Source organism: Pezoporus occidentalis, unplaced genomic scaffold (assembly GCF_034315485.1).
Source record: "Pezoporus occidentalis ecotype Australia unplaced genomic scaffold, CSIRO_AGI_Poc_V1 ctg160, whole genome shotgun sequence".
In the NCBI taxonomy this organism is placed as follows: domain Eukaryota; kingdom Metazoa; phylum Chordata; class Aves; order Psittaciformes; family Psittacidae; genus Pezoporus; species Pezoporus occidentalis.
In genome coordinates this window covers 1503532-1518404 of record NW_026913426.1, presented here as the reverse complement: position 1 = coordinate 1518404, position 14873 = coordinate 1503532, and the positions used below count along the sequence as shown (strand labels likewise).

General features: G+C 45.6%; 1 protein-coding gene across 1 annotated transcript; it reads right to left on the bottom strand.

Annotated features, from left to right (window-relative positions):
- Positions 1-336: 336 nt before the first annotated feature.
- Positions 337-14850, bottom strand: CRLF3 (cytokine receptor like factor 3). Its single transcript, XM_062612704.1, has 8 exons — positions 14623-14850; positions 11988-12195; positions 10500-10587; positions 9863-10040; positions 8166-8388; positions 7353-7485; positions 3732-3844; positions 337-3437 (listed from the first exon to the last, which is right to left on the bottom strand). The coding sequence occupies exons 1-8, from the start codon at positions 14827-14829 to the stop codon at positions 3184-3186; spliced, it is 1404 nt and encodes a 467-aa protein (XP_062468688.1). The 5' UTR covers positions 14830-14850; the 3' UTR covers positions 337-3183.
- Positions 14851-14873: the final 23 nt, after the last annotated feature.

Below are 14873 nucleotides of genomic sequence, written 5' to 3'. Positions count from 1 at the left end.
GTATGAGAGTTGCACCATTTAATACAACAGTATTAATTAATGGAACGGTAATAAGTGTGTGTGTGTGTATATATATGTATATAAAACAGCATATAAGTAATAGAACAGTGTAAAATAAGAGAAAAATGAGCTACGATGGAAGTTAGTGCTGCAAAAACTGCCAGTCAAGAGCTGAACTGCAGCTGAAAGGGAAATACACAGTGAAAAACCTGGAACAAAGTGAGAAATTCTCTTTAATGCTGCCTGCAGTGCTACAGAATCCATGTGCCTAAACTATTAGAATGCAGCAACGCTCAGGTTTATACCCCATAAATAATGAGCCAGACCCCACACCACTGAGGGATAAAACTTTATTTAAAAAAACTCAACTTTCACTTGACGCAGAATCCTTGGTTGAGGTAAGTGAATGCACCAGCTTAAGAGAACACCTTTCAGGACTGCATTTTACACACAGCATTCTGCTCCTTGCAGGGCTCCAAGGGCTAGAGGGGGGAAAAGTAAAGGAAGGGGCAAGTTTTCCGTCTAGCTGAACTCTGCTGTGGAAGAACAGAATCTCACCCCTTCTCATTCAAGCCTCTTTCGCTTCTTTATGTACTTTGTACTTTATTACTCAGGTCTCTTGCCCTGAGACTCTCTACCCCTCACAGGTTTAAAAGGTGCAGCACTAAGGGGTGGCTGAGCAGTACCTGATCTGCAGTTTGGACAGTTAGGCTTGTGCTATGTTAAACAACAACAACCCCAAGAGAAACCCCAAACCAGCTCCTATTGGCAGCTGCCCTTGGTGAACACACAACAGCTAAAGACTGAAGTCAGAGAAACTATTTCTATTGCCATCCTCTGCTCCCCAGGGGAGCAGCAGGGGCCTCTTCCAGCCCTTCACAGTCACCTCGGGCTGCTTCATGTATATATTCTGAATGAACTGTCACAGTGTTACCACCTCTGGAAGTACCTGAATTCAAGGCTTAAGCTTTATTTTCTAATATGCAAGTAAATATCCTGCAGAATCAAGTCTGATGCTCCTCCAAACACAGACAAAAAGGTACCTGACCTGCTGGTACCTCCCAAGTGTAGATATTCACTATTTTAGCTTTCATATGGTAAAAGTACTAAGTTACAACTAGTACCTGACACCTGAAATAAGTAACATTACCAGCAGGAAGTAAAATTACCAGCCTTAATAAGTGGAGCAAGATTTAGGTCGGCTGCAAGCTGGAGTGCCACCCTGACCCTCTCTGAACAGGACTGGTACTGTTTGATCCTGGCTACAGGAAAAGAACTGTATTTTAAAAGTAGTTGAAAATAGTCCTCGCAGGGTAACTCTTCCCCCTGAAAGTACAGGCTCAGCTGGTATTGTACTTCCCAATAGTGAAATAGTTAAGCTTGAAGAACTGATAGTACTGCAGGCTTTTTGTTGCTAACACTGGATAATCTTACCTGCAGGTGCCCAGTCTTCCTCACTTTGTGTCTTAAAGGAAATTCTAACCTCATTCTGTCCTGTGTGAGCTCTTTGCATCTGTCTGGATCTCTACTCATGATTTGCTTTCCTGTAACTGGTATAAATACTAACCCCTATTCTCAAGTTCTTGTACCCCTGGGGAAAAAATGCAGCAGGATGAGTGATCTTTTTGTACTGAGAACATGAGTATGGGGCACGCTCATCCAATGTAAATTCAGGCTTTTTATGCTAGTGTAGAAAGCTAATGAAGTGTGGTGACACTGAAAGGCCAGAGTGATTGTCCAGGTTGCATAAAAATATCACTATTCTAACCTACTAAAATATATTTAATTTTAATTGAACTTGAGGTAAGATGACCCCCAGTGAGTGTTACTTGGAAACAGGATTTAAATGCAGTAGTACTGCAATCTGTTGACAAGGAATAGGCTCTCTTTGCTAGACTCATTCTGAATCTTAGTTGCTCCTTAGGGGAAATAGTAGTAACTTCATGTAACGTCTGAATTCAAAGTCAATTCATCAATCATAGTTTCTTATTCCATCCTATTACATGGAGGAGAGAGTAAATTACCATCCTCTGTTCCATTCTGACTGCCACAAGTTAGATCTGTGACAGCAGGGTCTGGCTGAAGCCCATACTCAGCACCCATCTCCATTATCTCCCAAGGTGGATCTCCAGCAGGAACTCCAACTTGCTGGGGCAGCTCAGATCATCAACCTGCACTATTGCACCCAAACATGAGTTATTCCCAGGCAGCTGTCTGGGATTTCTAGGAATCCTGCACATCAGAACAGCACTTCCACGGTGTCTGTTGTTGGACAATAGAAAGAAGGCTGGCTCCAAGTCTTAGAGGGACTCTGTGAGGAATCACAGCTGCCAATCTGCACATCATGCCTCAGTGCTGAATTGCTAAGACTTGCTCTGATGGTAGCTTCAACTAGAGAAGACATTGAGAGCAGATAAGGATAACGTTCCTACACTAGGTACTGGTCTAGTCTGAAGCGAGCATCCACATCAAGCTGATGTTAGCATCACCATGAACTACTCTAGAAAAATATATTCCAAGTGAACAACAGTTCAAGAAATATCTGGGAATAAGGCACTTAAGTGAGACATTAACAGACTGGCTACATATTTAAACACACATTATGGCTCAGAAGTCCTTGCTCTGGAGGAATGAACAGTACCGTGCGTGGAAGAAAGGGCTGTTGCATGCAGAACCCACTGTCCCTTCATACAATTAAGGCAGCATTGTGCACAAGGAAGCATAGCAGGACATCGCTGCTCTAAATACTGTGCTTGTTTTGAGTGGTATAAATAAAACTTTGGTCCATTACCACCCCTTCACCCCCTAAATGGTTACAGGCTTACTTCACAGAACAGCAGCATTAAGCAGAGTTAATTCTACACAACACACGTACCCTGAGACTAGAGTACAATGAAATACTGACAAAAATCAAGTCTGGAGGAGAAAAGGGAAAGGGCTGGTGGACTGCTTAAATTAATCTGCCTATGCAAATGCCTGTTTCTAACTTTTTTTCCAGAGTAACAAATCCAATGTTTCACAATTACTTGTTTAAATGAATCAATCCAGTAGGAAGTACAATATAGTGGAGTTCAAGTAGTACAAGGACAGGGTTTTGTTAACAGCTTGTTGACGCCAAACAACTGGAAACCCAGGTTTTAACATTACACATTACAGCAAGAACAAAAATCCCTTTACTCGCTGCTAGAACACCAAAACTTTCCAGCCTGGGTATGAAAACGAACATCCAAAGTACAAAGAGCCACAGCACTGATCAAGTACCCAGTCAAAGACCACTTCTCTGTTGTTGGAGCTAATGGTTACTCGGAGCTTGAAGTTTCCTCCCTCGTTGCTGGAAGTCCCCAAGTGCACCACTTCCATGTCAAACGTCACTGTCGATCCAGAAGTAACAGCAGGCAGCTGGTTTGTCATCTCTTTCCCATTTACAAACACTGCCCCTGAAACAGTCCAGATAGCAAACATCACTGCTCCCTTTGTGTATGTGCTAACATGTAATACTGTGTCTCCCTGCTTTTTGCAGGCAAGTAGGAAAGGAAAATAACCCTGCCCTGTTCCTCTTTGTGACATCAAACAGGCTTCAGTAATCTCACCAAAGACTTTAACTGCACAAGCAATATGTATGTAAAAGCTGGATGAAGTTGCTTGTATGTGATCCAGGGATGCAAGTAAGCAGGGGCCACAGGTTTGGGGAAATACGAAGTACCACATTCTTCATTACACAATTCACTCACCGTTTGTGCTAATGCACACGGCTTTATCCCGCTGCAGGGAATCGCAGCCGTTCTGCTGCTCCACACACACTCCCAGGCTGTCTCGTCTGTCTGGCTGTCCCACGGTTTCAATTCTACCAAGCAAAAAGTCAAGTCAAACTTTGAATCAAAACATACAATGAAACCCAGTCAGACCCTGCCGCACCAGACCTCTGTGCATGCTCCTGGGCTTTCAGCAGGTTCACCCACCCTCCTGGGGAGATCCCTATTGAAGTCCTACCAATTGAACTGGTCCTACCAGCTTTCCCAACAGCTCCACTGAGCAACACTCTTCACTATTAACCTGAACAAAACATCAATCTGCTTCCTGCAAACCTTCATTGCTGTTTAATAAAATTCTCCACTGTTGCAGCTTAGAGTCATCTGGAACAACTTCCAGTTGTCTTAAAACAACCGCTAAGCACAAAACTGCAATCTACCATCATCTACACCAGACTGCTGGGCAGCACCACATATAAGGGTAAGCCAGCTGTTGTTCCAGCAAGTATTTAATAGTGTGACTGAAACAGGGGTGTTTCAGCCCCGCTGCAAAGGGGTAAGGTGGAAGGTTGATGTGTTCTGGTGGTGGTGGGTTACTGAGTTTGGGAAGTTTTTGTTGTTGGTTGGGTTTACTAAATCAGCTTGAGGCAACTGTGTACATGTATGACATGGTTTAGTGTGAGGTGTCCCTGGCCATGGCAGGGGGTTGGAACTAGATGATCTTAAGGTCCTTTCCAACCCTAACTATTCTGTGATCCTATGATTCTATGAACTGTGTACTACAGCCAGTGTCGAGAAGAGCATTTACAAGCCTGGCTTCTGCTCAGCTGCACTTTGGATTTTGGTCCTGGGAAAGAATTTCTGAACACAGGCTGTGCAAGTGCCCTGGGATGCAGCTCCCTTTGGGCCTTAGCAGCAGAATGGGGCTGCACTTTGTACACTAAAGGGCTCTTCCGTGTTTGAGTCATTTCTCTTGTACTGCTGTCTCCCTAAGGTGCTAAATCATAGCAGAGAGATGAGTGACTCGGGAAACTCAGATGGTCCTTTCTAGAAAGTAAAACTGGTTATGTCATTACAGCTGGAGAGAACAGCACCGATCGTGGTTATGAAGGAAAACTTCAGCAGAAGCTTTTCAGAGCTGGAAATTAAACTGGGCAGCAGGCTGGGACACAATGGGTTAACTCTTTCAAGGCAAACAGGGAAGATAAAATTGGAACCATGTTTTACTTTTGCACTCCATTAGGTTCTTCAGTCCCCTGGGAACATCACTGGGATAGCAAAAGCCTTGTACTAAAAAGCAGTGGGGAAAAATGAAAATCCAAGAAGCTTTCACTTTGAAAGTGATCCACAGCATTTGCCCAAAACAACTTTAAGGGAGATTTCAAATTCATTTTGGTACTTTACTCTAGATTTTAAACTCTGCCTGAGTTGTTGGGGAGGCTTCGTAATCAGCTACTGAGCTGTCAACTTTGTGCCTAACGTGAACACTAATTCACTCCATCCCTAGTTAAAGGAGCCTTTCTTGAGTTTTGGGGTGGAAATAAGTGTTTGTACAGTCACAAGAATGACCTGAAAAGCATAACTATAAACCCATTAAAAAGTAGGAATTCTATCACATCAATCTGTATCCACACTGTGTGGTAGAACAATGCTCAGGAGAACATTACACTGTTCAAATCCCTTCTCACCGCTTCCCATGCTGCGAAGCAAAACCTTGCCTCTGCCACTGCAGCACACAGACCCCGAACCAGTTCAGCCACCACCAGTTTCCATTTGTCTCAGGGCACAGAGAAGTAAACCTGGGGGTGATCACACACACACACACACACACACACACACACACACACACTTTCTTTGCATTAGCTCTCAGTAGAGCTGGGTCGGGTCAGTGTGATCTTCACAAGGGCTGCTGCTGGATGATCCCAGTCACCAGCCTGGCCAGAATAAGCGTGGCTCCGCGCTACAAGCAAAAGCTTCAGAGAGAGCTGCAGAGCAGGTCACTGTGGAGATTCATTCCCTTTCCTAAGGGCAGCTCCCTGAAGGCTGCAAAGAAACAGGATGAGCCTTGACTTAAAGCAATGATGTTTTCCTACAACTTGTCCAAATGCCCCACCCTCAGAGGACAACTGAAGCAGTCTATCTTGAAGAAGCGGATACAAAGCATTGTGTTCAGCACAGCTTCACTTTTCACTGATGAGCTGCCCACGTCCTGAACACACAAGAAGACAAAGCTGCTTTACAAACATCATCTGTAACATGAACCTTGCTTGCTTGGTTTGCTCTGAAAAGCCACTTACCCCCCTGTGAATACACTTTTTGCTTCAACAGATGGAGAAAGCCAAACACCAAGTACTACACCTCCCTGTAGTGCAAAACCTCACACTTGCAAACAAGAAGCTACTCTTGGATGAGGAACACAACCAATACTTGAGGTCATCTTCAGTCTCAAGATTGTGTCATTATAGTTCTTGTGGACATGTGCTTCTCACTGCTCTGCCATCCTGAAACAATCCCCTCTTCGAGAGGAGTCCACATTACCCAAATATACGGCAAAAGATTTACATGTGCTACCAATAAAAAAAGATAAAAGGCATTGGTCTGAAACAGAACCAAGGGAAACCTCAAAGCTCTGCCTTTAATTTCACGGGCATTTCTGAGCCAAGAAATGTCAAATCCAGCAACAGATTTCAAATAGAAACTTTAGATCCTTTTATCCCATCTCAGACAGGCAACCAAATACACCCTCATACTACAACCATCCCAAGACAATTCATTACCAGGAAAGGAAAAATAAACCACCATGGAATAAGTTACAAAAATACCATTAACAGCCCCCTTAAATTGCCTTTGAGGGTTGCCTACTGTACAGCAAGTAGTTTTATTTAACCAGAGAAAGATGGGATAGAGCTTCAGAGGCTCTGAGGTCTGTAATTACAACTAACATAGCCACAAGGACATTCCTCGTACCCCATTAAACAGCAGCATCTCAGGCAGCAAAGCTGCTGAGGTTTTTAAATCACGTTCTGTGTCAAACTGAACTTCACCAGATCCCTTCTCCACTCAGGATATTCTAATGCCAGTTTCAAGCAGTAGTTTGATCAGCACTATTTACCTCAGATTTTAAGGACATCAGTGCCAGACTGTCATCCTTATCTGTCCCAACTGCACATAAAATGTTTTTAAATTCAAAGCCTTCAGAGCTTGTGGACAGTCTGGGAAGGAAAGTACCCACTGACACAAGGTTAAAAAGAACCAGTGGCAAACCTCCACTGACATCTGACCAGCCAGCAACAGCTGCTTCAAAACTCAGGGAAGCTCAACATTCCACAGATTTGCTCAGCATGGGCTATATTTTAGCATCCCTCTGGAGTTCACTTCTTGCTGTTTTAGATAGATGTAGGTCCTACAAAAACATCAGGTGTTTTCCTAAAGAGACAGGAAGTATAAAGAGAGGGAAGTTCAGACTTCACACAGACACACTACCTTGGCTGGGGCTGAGCTGATATAAACTCACACACACACCATGACTCAGGTTTACATACACTTCAGATGTAACAGCTCACAGGAGACGCACCAGACAACAGCTCCCCAGAAAGTACTTGCCTGAATGTTAATGTTTGCCCACAGAAATAAGTAGGAGCTTTGGAGTAGAGCACACCACATGACTCGGCATCATTTCGCAGTGCAATGTTTCTCCGACTGCTCAGGCTGTATCCCTCCAAACCAGTTGTCCATTCTTCAAAGGAGAAAACAGGGAAAAGAATAAAGGCATGAGAAACATGAACCTCAACTCCCTACTGTCTGTGCAGAATCAAGTCAGTCGCAATGGCCACTCAATCACTTCATACAAAGCTTAAGCTATGGTAAGCACAGGGGCTGATTTGGTGCCTCTCATGGAGAGATTTCTTTTCAAATGATTTGCAATTACAAAAAGTATTTCCCAGCTCACAGAGTTCAGCAGAAGTTCACTCTTTGCTGTGCTCCCTGAAGCCATATAGTAGGCAAAGGAAAACCTTCATTACCCACTGCCCGAATCCGCGTGAAGACAAAATGTGGGGTTTTATCTCTCCAAGACAAAAGCTTGTTGTGAGACTGCAGCCATCAAAACATGCTTAGGTAGGGGTGAGAGAGAAAGAAAAGAAAATGCTTTGCTTCTGGCTCACTGATGCTTTCCAAGGCTAAGCAATGAGCTACCTGCTGCAAAGGCTCACTACCTATCCCTCACACTAGGAAGCAAAGGCTAAATGGTAGGATAAAAGGATAGTTCATCATACCTTATACACACACACACAATAGCTAAGGACACCCCACCACCATACAAAAAGCAGCTCCTTAAGTCATGCAACTACAGAGCTTTAGGAGTGCTGCACTGATGACACAGGCTTTAGACCAAGATGGACATCAAGGAAATAGTACCATGGGGCACTAGCGTGGTAGAGCCGATCTGAGGAATACTCCACGGGCTCCACTCCTGCCGCCCATCTCTTCGGGCACAGACCCTGAACTGGTAATCAACATTGGGGTCAATGTGCAGCACCACAAACTCTGTCTCCGAGCCAATATACACATCTTCAAAGTGAGTGGCAGTACCCTTCCGATACTGCAGTCGGTAATCTTGCGGTATGAAGTCCTCATCCACCTACAGAAACATTTATTGCATTAATAAAGGACCCCCTCTTTTCTCTCCTTTTGCCCCTGAAGTGGCACATATACAGCTAGTGCTGCAGGAAGCCATCAAAGGCGACTCAGGGTCACAAGGTATTAAGGAGCAGAAAGCATGTCTTACAGAAAATAGGATCAGTCTCAACTAACTAATACAAAGACAACTGTAAGAATTATTCAATTACAGTTTAAAAGTATGTAGAGAAGTAGCATTTAACAGAAGGCTTTTCAATCTAGCAGCGATATAACAAGATCCTTCAGCCAAAAGCTGAAGGCAAATTTGCAGAAGACATTCAGTGCCAGTTTTTGACAGCAAGGGAAACCCACTATTATCCTTCATAAACTGTTCCAAGAAATCATTTCCAATTCTTTGACATCTTTAAGTCCAAAGAGATTATCATCGCCATATCCTCCCCCCAAAAACCAACCCTCCACGGCTCTACTCTCCGATGGAGATGGCCAACTTCAGCAAACTCCTCTATAGCACAGCAAATCAGACCACATGTGACACGGCTTTACAGTCTCAGTCCACGTCCTTCACAAGGTAAGGGTGGCTGACCAACTGCTGGCTGTTGCTAGAACAAGCTTGTACAATGCTGCCAAGGAGCGCAGAGCTGTCCAACAACAACTAAACCACAACAGAGCACAGCAGTCATTTACCCAAAAATAATTTTCGGGTGTTGAAAAGAAAAGCTACTTGACTGGCTAATGCCTGTATTAAAATATTTTCTATCTACTGAACCACCCTAAAAACACAAACATGCGTAGGGGTAAAAACATAACAGAACAGGCCCAGCATCATCCTCATCCTGAGTCTGCTAAAGAGTCTTCAAAGGGAACAAAAGCATCACCCCAGCAAAAGAAGTTCAGTCTGTTATTGCCACACAGACAAAGCGCTTGCTTCCACAGCACAAACGGCTACTTGTGAATCACCTGTCAGAAACACACACACCAGGATTTCTTGGCCTTGTTTGTACATCATGATCACAGATAGATCACACCCTGGTGTTTCTTTAGTGGGAAGGGTATATGAAGGAGTTGTTTCCTGCTTGTTCAACACCTGGCACTTGCTTAAGCATGGGGTAGCAGTGCCTTCAGCTGTCCTTCCTGACTTTCCACACTCAGGGAAGCAGACTGCGAGGGAGAGGTGCACTGGTGTGTCAGCCCTTTCTGCCCACAGATAGGAGCAGGTAGAGCCCAACAGCAAGAGTCTCGCACACAAGTGTCCCTGCCAAGCAGGCACAAACCCCAGTGCCAACCACAACATCACTAGATAATCTTGCCTTTAAATGAGGCCACCACCACAAAAATCTCTTCTAAAGTTTCTAACTACACACTGGAGTTGATTATTCTTTCAAAGGCAGCAGAGAATACAGAATCAAAGTGGCTTTTTCAGCATCTTTCAACATAACTGAATTCCGAATGATTTTCACTGAGGATATTTTACTCACCTTACACCATCGGACTAAAATACCTCCAGGCTTCTCAACAAATTCCTCCAGCTGTACAGGCGGGCGAGATGCCACAGTTCCATGTCTGAATATTTGATTTTTCAATATAGTAAGAAGGCAGTCATCCAACTGGGCAGATAAACAAGGCACGTCAACCAAGGGGGGCACTTCTGGTAAGCTGAGAAAGGAAAGTTTGTTGTAATGGAAGGGGCCTGCTGCTACAAATTCATATTTCATCCATACACTCGAGTTTGTGCAGATTTGCAGGGAGAGAACAGCTGCAGAAATTGGCATGTGCATTTCAAACTGAAAAGACTCAGAAAACATTGTGTTTCAGCCCTAACCAGACTGTTTCTCAGTAAATACTCTGAAATACAGGCTGTTCCACAAGGAGCGGTTTCATCGTTCACAAATAAACAGCCTATATTTCTACAGAACATATGGAGGTTGAATACTACTCCATTCTGTGATTGCCAGGCCCATCAAAGTCTATGAAACAAACAGGACAGTAACACCTCAAATGAGTCTTTTAAGGCAACAGAGCAGAAGGCTTTTGTTTCAAAGGAGAAAAGATCCCCTGCACAAGAAGGGCACATGTGCCACTGCCTCGGATCACCTCGGTGTGTCAGTATCTTACCTATCTAGCTGAATATGTAAAGCTTTTTTTGTAAAGATGCAAAGTTTCTCATTCTGCTGTCCCACGTCTCCATGGACCGCACTCTCTCCTGGAATAAAAATATTCCTAATGAGACAACGTCCAAGACAGGCATTTTTTGCTTCAAAGAGTAACCAGTTCTGACACGACCGACCAATTACACATGAAGCATTCTCAGCACTTCTGCTAGACTCTAAGCTAGAAAACACAATTATAGTTAACAATATAAAGCCTATCCAACATCTTTTGAAGCTCTCAAAGCTTCCTGTAGACACACCCATAACAGATGTAACAATTTGCCTCAGGTCTCACACGGTAGCAGAACCGGGCTCAGATGCCAAAAATGAGGATTATTAATCCCCTCCTCCAGCTGCTTTAAGGGAAGAAAAAAGCAAAGCACCTTCACCCATCAGAAAATAAAATAGCAGGAGCTTAAAAGCAAAAAATCACTTCAAGCATTCTTCTGTTTGCTACAATTTAAATGTGACTATTATCAGAACAAAGGACATCATCCATGCATTAAAGTGTAGAGATAAATATAAATGTTTTCATAGGCTTTCCATATAAAGTAGCATCCCACACTTCAGCTTACAGAGATTTATGGTCCCTTCTCCTATCTGATGACTTGAGGGTAATTTACAACACAAGCAAGCTCAGTCCTTTTCCAAATGGAGGATTACAAATGCTACAGATCTCTGAAGAAAAGCACACATCATAATTGGCAGCAGGAGGCTTAATAACCATGGAGGTTTAACTCCTCTCTGACTCAGACGCAATGCCTGCTTGGTTTGATGACTTAGCAACACTACTGCTACAGAGGGAACCCACGAGATAAAAGTGCACAGCTAGTCAGGCTCTCCTGAGATCTGATAGAAACTCGTACAAAACACAGGCAAACACCCTGTGATTCAGTAACGTGACATTTAAAACAAGAACAAGGTGACTCTCAGCTGTCCCAGAGGTTGTGGTGCTAGGAAAACAACCAGATTAGTTCTTAAATGCTGCCACTACTGCAGTGGACAGGAGCACAGCGCTCCCACAGCCTGCTCTTCCAGCACAGAGCCCATGTCTGAGTGGAAGCTGGTACATTTCCTCCTCATGTGAGACTGCTCAGTGCCCTTTAGTTCACAAAACTGAAATCATGTTGAAAGAAAGTTAAAGTTGAGACATGAGAACAATGCAAGGAAACTGCCAACATACTCATGGCTCAGACATGCTCCCAGTAGGTTCTCCAGTGTGGGGAAAACAGGCAAGAGTGACATTCTTTTCTGGCTAGGTATTTAGCATCAGCAAGGCACAAACTGGCCTTTATGGTAATATTCCACATGTCCATTACTGTCTGCCTCATCCTCAGACTTTCTGGAGACTTTTTTCCCCCCGTACAGTGGCCATTTCATCTTTCATGTTTCTCATCAACAGTGAACGTAACCACACTTAGCAGGGAAGGTAACTGCTTAGGTGCTGCCTTACCTTCCCGGAGCAGATCATCAGCCGTACTAACCCCATGCTCTATTAACTTCTGGCATTCATCCAAGGGTTTGATGCTCTCTTGTTCTATAGCATCCACTTCCTGCAGCAGTGACATCAGGCGCTCGTCCAACAGCTTCTTCAGGGTCCCTTTCAAATCATTAAAATGTTGCTCAAGTACATCTCTGGTCAATGTTGCACTTTCTCTGATCTAAATTCAGGTTAACAGGAAAGAAGGATTCAGGATAGAGGCAAAGGCCACGCACATCTTCTGTTTTTCTAAACAACCTCATCTGCGTCTGCTGGAGAAAGGCTGTGTGTGAAGTCAGCCTTAAAAAAGGACCATTGGCAGTTAAACCAGTGTAGTCATTTTTGGTACATGTACTAGCCTGGACAAGGGGAAGAGCATACTAACTAAGCCAAACACAAACTGTGTACTTCAATCAAGGAATTCTTCTTGTCAGAAAAGTCCAAAGTAGGTCTTCACCCTCCCACCCTCCAAAACTGCTGCAATCCTGTTCAAACCCCACTCTGCCATCATACGCAGGTAATCCTCATTGGAAAGAAGACACCAGGCTTTTAGAAGACCTAGAAGCACTTTCCCAGGTCCTGTCACTTTACTGCACTTTTTAAATCCTTGTAAACTGCTTGCTTTACATTTTCTTTTCCAAATAGCCACCTTGGATTTGTCTGTGCTCCAGGGTCACAGGGCAGGGTGCACAGCAAGGGTGGTTTGATTCGGGAAGAGCCAGACCACAAAGTTTCTACAAGTGCCTATTAAAATGGTTGCAAACTTGCTGAATCTGACTTTCAGGGAAGAAAACGCATACGAACACCCCTGAGCTAAAGATGCAACAGCCAGAAGTAAACATCTCCCAGTGAACAACTCTTCTAAGCCACAGACACAAGGAAACGCTGCAACATGCGCATGGCCTTACACGTAATTTCTAGATCTTTAGAAGTACAGACAACCGACACAGGAAGCTCTCTGGTTAGGTAAAACAAATTTCCTCTTCAAGTAATAGTCATGAAGCTCCGCAGCTGCCACACAGCTCGGTTTCCCTTCTCTTGTTATTTCAGTGCTTAGGAGAAAAAGGAAGTATTTAGCTCCATGAAGGGGTGGGGTGGAAGGAGAGAGAACAGGCACTTCTCTGAGCCCACTACCTCCACTGCATGCACACACAAGCTCAACAAGCCAGCCGCAGGCTTACACATAGCACTGGCTATGCAGAAGAGGAAATGCAAGTCCCTGAGCACACAGAGCAGTGTGAAGTTTGCCGCCTTCCCTATTACATCAGCCCACCAGCCCCCAAATAATAAAGCTTCCGCTATCTGAACCCCAGTCAAGGACATCCAGCACTTCTGCACACCGGCAATTCTTGGACGTGTTGCCTGGCTGATTCTTCGCAGACAAAATAGCACGTGGTCATGAGGATGGGAAGAGGGAAAACAGAAACATGCACACGAGCAAAGCAATTCCACCAAGGATTAAAAGGAAAGCAAGCTAAGCTAAATAACCACTCCCAGCCACTGCAGAGAGGCAAACTGGCTCCCTCCCAGTGCATTTTGATTATCAGGAAACACTCCGAGACGACAAGGTTTGGATTAAAGACAGTCATGACCAAATCATTTTCTTAAGTAGCTTGTGGTTTGCAAGATGACTAATTTGATGTGTAGCGATCGCACACATTCACTCGGCAGCAGGACACTACCCTGGCAGATTTATAGCAGATCTCTATGCTAAAGAAATCTGCTTCAGAAAAGTTATCAGGTCACCACAAATACATCTTCTGAGTTAGGTTTGGGGTTTATTTACCCCTTGCAGAACTGAAACTGAAGATAGTCAGGCATTGGCTCTAGTCTACAGAAACTACAACCCCTGGAGGATGTCTCAGCAGAGAAGCCAGCCTTCCACTGGCTCCCTGCAATCTCCCTGCCCACATTAGCCTATCTCACCACACATCTCCAGCATGGGGTGGGTGGGTGGGTTACCAGTCCCAATGAGAACCCTCCTGTGGTTCCAGTGCACAGCTGCAGAAAAACCAGCTAACCTGGAATGCTGGCAACACTGAGACGTGACCCACAGAGTACGTGAGCCATGGGGCTTGGTGCATGGGCACAGCAGAGCTCACGATAGTGACCGATTAGAGCAACTTGCCTAGACGGGTGTCCTTCAGATGTGAGAAGACAGGCATGGTGCTCCCTTTACAGTACAGGCGAGCATCCCAGCTGCCTTAGAAAACAGTTCATTTAAAGCACCTTTATTCTTGCCTAAACGCCTCCCCATGACCCCATTAAGCCAGGCTCCGGTCAGCAAACACACGCACCGCTTCTTCCCGACACTTTCTGTATCTGCCCATCCCCGTGTCCCCCCCTCCGCCACCAGCACCCACCGAGGCGACAAGCGGCGGCCAAGGCAGCACCGCCCGCCCCAGCCCCCGCCCTCCTCCTTCCCTGCACGCCCGAGCCGAGCTCCGGCACCCTGCAGACACGGATAAACCCGCCGGGAGAGAAGCGGCCCCGCCGCTGCCCGGGGCAGGCTCACTGACCGCGGCCGCCCCGCGGTGAGCACTGCCGGAGAGCCCCGGGGCCACCGCTCGCCCGGGCAGCCCCGTCCCGTCCCGTCCCGCCTCTCCACCTGCTTCCGCGCCTGGTGCAGCCCCCGCAGCCGCTGCTCCAGCTCCCGCCGGTAGCTCCGCGCCGCCTCGATGCTCTCCCGCGCCTCTTGCAAGAGGAACCGCACCTCGGCCTCCGCGTCGGCCTCCATGGGCAGCCACGGCGGTGAGGCACCCCGCGGGGCGGGGCGGGGCGGCGGGCGGGCCTCGCCGCCGGAAGGGCCGCACATCCGGGCGCCGTGCTCCGCGGGGCGGAGCTGCGAGCGCAGCGGGG